The 7,423-nt window shown below is 39.0% G+C and overlaps 1 protein-coding gene across 2 annotated transcripts; it reads right to left on the bottom strand.

Moving 5' to 3' along the window:
• Positions 1-666: 666 nt before the first annotated feature.
• Positions 667-7,397, bottom strand: LOC114141167 (splicing factor U2AF 35 kDa subunit). Of its 2 annotated transcripts, none has more exons than XM_028011638.1 (8): positions 7,265-7,397; positions 6,232-6,319; positions 5,679-5,745; positions 3,173-3,222; positions 2,807-2,905; positions 2,511-2,644; positions 1,041-1,133; positions 667-959 (listed from the first exon to the last, which is right to left on the bottom strand). In XM_028011638.1, the coding sequence occupies exons 1-8, from the start codon at positions 7,306-7,308 to the stop codon at positions 848-850; spliced, it is 687 nt and encodes a 228-aa protein (XP_027867439.1). In that variant the 5' UTR covers positions 7,309-7,397; the 3' UTR covers positions 667-847. The 2 variants fall into 2 exon arrangements, with proteins under 2 accessions (XP_027867439.1, XP_027867440.1); XM_028011639.1 differs by lacking the exon at positions 7,265-7,397 and adding an exon at positions 3,809-3,876 and having other exon boundaries at positions 6,232-6,302.
• Between the last annotated feature and the right edge of the window lie 26 nt (positions 7,398-7,423).

Raw genomic sequence — 7,423 nt, 5'->3', positions numbered from 1 at the left:
TACCCATGTAAGATAATTTTGGTTCAAGATTGGATTTTCATGAAGATTTTCACACTTGGCTACTGTTCAAAACAGTTATTTGTGCAAATATATGCATGAAAAGTTTTCCTTCCACTTAACCTTCCATTAATAACATCAGGTAAAGGATTCTGAATGGTAAGCTTACGTAGTTTACATGTGACTTAACTGATAACTGTTTACATGAACGGAACCAACAAAACAAAATCAATGACTTTAAATCAAGGTTACTATACATTATCTGAGGAACATTTTTAAAAAAGAGACATTTCCTAAATTATCCATTCTTCACACCTATTTTAAACTATAAAATTAATGAATATATTGCAGACATTTCTAGTCTGGGTAGACTTTGAAATTGGAACAAAACACAGACTAGTAATACGGGTAGAAATACAAATAACAAAAAGAAACAATGAAAAGCAAACAAAGAAAGGAAGGAAACAAGCAAGGAAGCATATGAAGAACAAAGGATGGAAGAAAAAAATAAGGTAAAAAGAAAGAAAAAATTGATACACAGGTGAGATGATCACAAGGAAGAAATGACACGAGGAATAAAAAATAGAAAGGAAAAACTTGAGGTACAGAGGAAGGAATGGCAAAGCATTGATTCTTGTGGAGAGAATTCACAGACGGATTTTCTGGCGGTGCAGTTACAAATCTGTTTTATTGAGAAAGCGACACGAGCTTGTCTTTTAAAAAAATTGAATAAAAGAAAATAACAGTTTCAACAATTCATCGAAACAAAAACAGAAAAAAAGAAGAAAAAAAAACAAAAACATTGCTGGGTTAGGAAGTAGGGGATTCAATGCATCAGTCTCAGCCTCTTTCAGAACCTCCCGGACCGCTCTCGGTCCCTGGACTTCCGCCTCTCGCGATCGCCCCGCCGTCGATCCTTGGAGCGGGAGCGCCGTTCTCGGGAGCGGGAACGAGAGCGGTGCCTGGTGGACAACAAACACCTCATTTACAGACCAACAGTGACTGGAGAGAGAGAACATTTGTTTCCATTGAGGAGTAATTACTTTTTCCTGCGGCGGCCGTAGAGCTCCCTACGGAGTTCCCGTGATATGGGCTTCAGATGCATGAAGTTGCAGAATCCTCCTCGGGTGCATTCCCTGTAGGAAAACGGGACATGAGGGGTTAAAATCTCTGGCCTTGCTGCAGATGGAGCCCTGCCATAAAAAGCTGGCTCTGCGTTACACATGCCAAGGAGCACGGCAGCAGAAAAAGTTGAAACTTTTATCTGCTGCATGGGGAACAAACCAGAATCAAATGGAAAAACCCTGAAGGGCACGCAGCTTATCTTGGTTCTGAATAAAATGTTAGCTTACACAAAGCAAATGCAGCTGGGACGACTTCAGACTTTCAAAAGGAAAACCTTGTGACTCTGCTCTGGTTCTGTCAGAAGCAACCTTTAAAGGCCTCTCGGATTTAAAGGCAGGAGACTCTGGCCAGCAGTAATCCAACCTCAGATGAGGAGAGAACAGCGAAGCTCTGTCATGGTCTGAACAAAGACAGAACCTTCTCTCTTCACGCAGCACACCACACACAACAATAACCTGCTTCACTGCTACAGCAGAGAGGTCGGATTAAAATCAATTAATCCGATATTAATCGTTTCAGTCCTAGTATTGGTAAAACGAGTGACAGCAAAGGTAAATAAATGTCTCCTAAATCAACCATAAAGAGGCGAGTTCCAGGGTTTATTCAGCAACCTGAATAAAATAGTGAAAATAACTCTGTTTTCGATACTGATGTATGGTTTGGGTCATGTTCAGGACAAACCTGTGTGCAAATATTAGTGCATGTGATTAAAAGACAACATTTCAAATTGTATGGTTAAGAATCATAAAAAACTAAAATTTATCAAAAGACAAAAATAGTTTAAGAAAAACTAATTGTCATCCAACAACAACACCTGCAAGAGCTGATGAAAAACTTTCACCTGATCTTCTGCCACCTTGTGGTAGCAGCTATACATTACAGTCAGTTACAAATACTATACGACTGCTGCTGCTTCATGCCTTTGCATAAAGGACTGTGGTGTGAGAGTGAGAGAAAACAGCTGGAAGAGAAGTTTAATCTTAGAGCTCAAAGTATTTTTATAATGATTACAACAGCAACTCTGGAAACCAGAAAATTTTATTTGCTGAAAGTTGATTGCTCTAATATTTGTAGAAAAAGTTGCCATGGTGTGTTTATGATGATCGTTTCTCCACTTCCAAACACCAGGCTTAAACAAAAACAACATTTTTGATGTGATTTAGTCACATCATATCAAAGCTGGAGGACACTGTAAACCCAGATTTGATTGAGCAGAAGAAGGAAAACAACTCAGCACTGATCAACAAGCTAACAGACATTTAGCAAGAACCATTTCATTCTTCTCATAAGCAAAAATGTTTCTGGATGCATAAAGCTGCTTAGTTGGTCTTCAACAGGTGTGTGACCAACAGCAGACACGGACAAACTTCAACTCATTTGAGACTCACCCCATTTCATACTGGCGGCAGCAGGCTTCTCTGAAGTCAGTGACCGGGGACAGCTCTGCGTGGATGGGCTGGGCGTTGAACCAGCGGTTGTTCAGGTCCATGACTGCTTTCTCTGCGTCCTCCTCACGACGAAACTACACACAGAGTTAGACATTCATTTTTGCAGAAACCAGATATGTACACCCACTGAATGCATTCCTCACAGTCTGAGATCAATTCAAACTAAACTTTATATTTAAATCTGGCTAACTTGATGGCTACCTGGAGTGTTAGATGTTCAGGTGTACATGACTCACCTTCACATATACATTGCCGACAAGGTGGTCACCGAGGTTATCACACACATTCATCTCCTCCACCTCTCCATACTTCTCCTCCATCTCTGTGAACACCTCCTAAATTGAAAAATGAGGGGAAAAAAATTTATGAACTGATCCATAATTTTGCCACTTTTCAACATTACAATTCTCATTTTGATGTTTTTTTCAACATGAAGTCGTTACCAAAACTTTAGACTATTAACAAAGTTTCAGGCGTTGCACAATTCCTATGAACAAACTCCAAAATCCGCCCACAGAGGCCCCATTTTGGCCGCTCTTTTGGCTCTCCTGAGGCAGATAAGGAGGCATAATGGACCGCTGCTGGGCCAGCCGGTCACTCACCTCAAAGAACTCGTCGTAATGTTCCTGCATTTCCACATCGCTCACGGCACCTGCGAAACGGCAACGACAGACGTTGAAGGACGAGCTGGACAGACGTTAAGCGTCAGGAGACTTCAAAAAAGTAAACACACGGCGCTTTGAAGAAGCATTCACACCTGATGAACCCTTTGGGTTTACGTTACAACCACACAAAACTATCCCAAATGTTAAAGGTTGGTTGCAATGTGGCAAACTGGGGGTGTAAATACTTTCTCAAAACGCTGTAGGAACATTTGGAAGTAGGGATGGTATGTAAATCTGAAGCTAAATGTCACAGAAGCAGTCAAAACAAAGTTTCTCCCTCCCATTTTTCAGCTTGTTTGGTGTTTAACTTTAAACTGACTTCAGCCAAACTCTGACCTTTTTTCTTGTTGCTGAACTATTTGCATAACTGTGTCATAACACAGACACACTGATAACACTTTCTTCATGACAAGCAGGCCGAGAAACCATGCAAAACAGCATGAGGCCTGTGCATCTAGCCTTAAAGACACATCTCTCATTACTACACTGTGCCAGTTTGGTTTGGGGAGGAGTAATAAAATGAATTCAGTGCAGTCGGTGCTGGAGGGTCCTGTGGATAAAGATAGAACTTACAGTGGAAACCATCAGCGGACTGGGCAGTTTTGAAGGTTATGAAGGTAAATGTTCAAGAGGGAAATGGTCTGAAATACAAAACATAAGCTTCTGTGATAAAAATCCAACCAAATACGAAGCTGGGGAGGGAAAAGAACGTTATTAGATATGTTTCGCTAAAACGGCTTCGAGCGATTGGTTGAGAGATGAAGCTGCATTTAACAAGAGTATTTTAGCAATTGCTTTCCTGATATTTAGCATTTATGTTTGAAGCAACATTTTAAACATACAGATTGTCTCACTGAGAAAAAACAGTTACGCAACCAGAATGACTGGCCTGACTGGGACAGAACCAGGTACAAAGGTCACACCAGTGACTGGTGTTGAGAGAGCAGAGAAAGACCAGAACGTCTGAAATGATGTTCTTCGGAAATAAAAGTTATTAGGACGCAAGAAAATAGGACATGCTTGACTCAAACCAAAAGAACATCACGGCAGCTATAAAGCACGGAAGTGGAAGTGTCATGCTTTGGGAAAAGATCATAGAATTCTATCATGTATCAGAGGGTTTTTGTTTGAGATTATTATTAGACTAGCAGTATAAGAGATTAAAGTGAACATACCAGGAGCTCCATTAAAGACAGGCTGAAGTTACAAAATAAAAAGCACTGGTCAAGTCAAAGTCCAGATTTAATACAAAACGCTTTAAGATAACATACGATGATGCAAGAAACATCTCAAACATTAAAGTGAGGAGGGGAGCCATCTTCCTTAGAGCGATGCTACAGACCGGTGGACGGATAACAGAAGTAAGTTCAACTTACTGAACTCCCCCTTTCTCAGCAAGAAAAATATCTGTTAAATTAAAATATTTACTATATTTCTTGCAGTATTTCCAAAAAGAGCTTAAAAAAGCAAGCTAACAAAAATCACAATGAAAACGTGAAAAAGACGCATCTGAAGAAAACTGAAGGTTTTGAGCAGCAGACTTGTGAATTAACTAAAAGCTGCAATCATAACTGTCAACAGTCATGGAAATGTTGACATGCAGTGGGACATAACATTAAAGGGTCCATTCTTTTAAATATTTTCCACAGATAAAACCAATAATTTAGAAATTGTCATGTAAATATTACTTAATCAACAACTGGATATTCAATAAAGTGTCTTATCTTGTTCACATGAATGCAGCTTTATGTTTTGCTGCTTGTGTTCAGGCCTGAGGGGGAACAGACATTTCCTCCTGCTGACTACACCGGAATCCAACAACAAACTCCAAGTCTTGCAGTAAAGTCACTCTTACTGGTTGTTTAACAGTTTCCCTCAGTTACTGTATGTTTAAAAAACGCTCAGTTTACATATTAGCTAAACTAATATGGGAGGCAACATTTTTTAAAACTTTATTTTTCAGTTAGTTGGTGGCTACCTTCAATAATCAAGAGGGTTTTTTATATGTATTACCCTTTAAAACACAAACAATGTATTTGCCACTCTAATTGGTGAAGAATTTTACCTAAATGCAGACAGTACTTTGGTATTAATCAGAACATTTACTATTTCCACTCACCTCAAGATTGATTATTTAAATATGTATTTTAGGGCCGATTTATTTTCATATTAATATTTAACACACCTACCTGTATGAGGCGGTCTGTTTCTGTTTACGGCACACAGCCCCACCTCATGTTTCTACGTATTCCAAGCTAATCATCTCTACCTGGAAGTTCTGTTTGCTTTCATATCCTAGGTGGCATTTGTTCATATCATTGAGTCACATGAAAGTCTTACAGATACATACTTGTCTACTTTAAGCCACTGAATGGCTTAGGGGTTAGCTAGCTAACAGGACAAGAGAAGAACCTCAGTTTTAAGAAAAACGTGTCTGACTTACAGCGAGAGGCGTCGGCAGTCTGAGCGCTGTTCTGAGGGTTACGGTAGATGTTCTGGATCAAGATGGTCTACACAGCAGACAAACGACAATAAATCCGGTGAAACTGGACTAATAACTTTCGAGCGTTGCACTTTATTGAGATTCAAAGACAGAGCAGTCCAAAACAGAAGTGTACCTATGATTATTTTGTCACTGACTGAAGTTAAATCAGAACTAATTTCTATTTTTTTTAGGTCTGTTAGAATTACCAAAATTATTTGCCAAATATAATAATAAAATTCTGTATGTAAATTTCTGATTTTGAAGACATTTGTGAATAAGTCTCAGACATATCTGATTCTTGTGACATTTAACTGACTGAAAACAAGAAGTTTGGTCTGATTTAATATCAGAAAGAGAGAAAAAGTGTTTGTGTCTTTTTATATGTATATAAACTTCTGGTTTGGATGAGGCAAACGGGAAATGATAGCTAGACAGGTGTAGTTCAGGAGGCTGTTGACCGATTTACCAATCGGTAAAGAAATATAAAAGCATTTGTAAGGCAGAAACTTACCTGGCTGAAGGTTGGTTTATTGTGCAATCTTGAGCATCGGTCTCCATGTCTGCAGGCTCCAATTTTGAAATAGAAGGAACAATTTACCCTGGAAGTGAAGTTGACATTATTTGTTTATTACCGACTCGGGAACCGCTGCTAATTTGTTAAACAAAAGTAACATAATAACAAATTAAAATCTCATGTCTTAAGGTTATCACATGCACAGACTCATCTGGGTAAAGGTTTTGCTACAACATTTGGCTTTGCAGAGCCATGTGTGACTCTAGTGCTGTCTCCTTTCTCTATTCAGCGTCCAACTGGAATAATAAGCATACATACAGTAACTGCAGCAACAAGTTGTGCTGGGTGACAGAATCTAACCGACACAGTGAGTGTTACATGTTGAAATGTATTGTTATCAGGAGAGCAACAATAATGAACATCTAAAAAGAAGACTATATATTTACGTTATGGGAGACAAAATGCTGCTTCTTCTCCACAGTGTTAAATATAATTACACAAATGCAGCTTCCTTAGCCTTACACCTTAACCTCTAGGGACTAAAAAGGATCTCTACATGTATGTAGTTCTTGATCACTTTAAATAATTTGATTTTAATTTAAAAAAATGAAAAAAAGCAGCTTATATTTGTACCCCAGTACTCTAAAAATCAATACAACCAAGTAATCTGCTCTGACCGGCTAACTAGCAGGCTAAGGGTTACTGGGTTTTGGTTAACTGTGCTGCAGGCTTTAAGTGTAGGTAAATAAACAATAAAAGCAGCGAAAATTATATAAATGTATTAGTTCCTTAATATTTTTTCATAAACCAACAGGAAACAGAAGATTTACGTTCTGACTACATGAGTTTCATTCAATGCGGTAGCTCTATGTTAGCTTCCCCTCGCTAACTATAGCTTCAGCGGGACTTCCAGGGAAGCTGAACAACCTAAATAACCTGCTAGTAATGAACAATAAATCTGCAGCAAAAAGACTTTGCATAAAAGTCGCAGTTAATGCGTCAATCCTAACCAACACTGAATAAAACTTACTTGTCTTTCTCTGTGCCGAAGATGGACGCCAAATACTCCGCCATTTTCGCCCCGTCTAAGACGTTGTGGAATGCGTCATCACGCAAAGGAAGAGACGCCTGCGCTCAAAAACGCTATGAAGGTAACCATGACAACATGTACATTAGCTTTAATGACCGC

This window comes from Xiphophorus couchianus, chromosome 24, assembly GCF_001444195.1.
Source record: "Xiphophorus couchianus chromosome 24, X_couchianus-1.0, whole genome shotgun sequence".
In the NCBI taxonomy this organism is placed as follows: Eukaryota; Metazoa; Chordata; class Actinopteri; order Cyprinodontiformes; family Poeciliidae; genus Xiphophorus; species Xiphophorus couchianus.
This window is presented reverse-complemented; position numbering and strand designations above follow the sequence as displayed.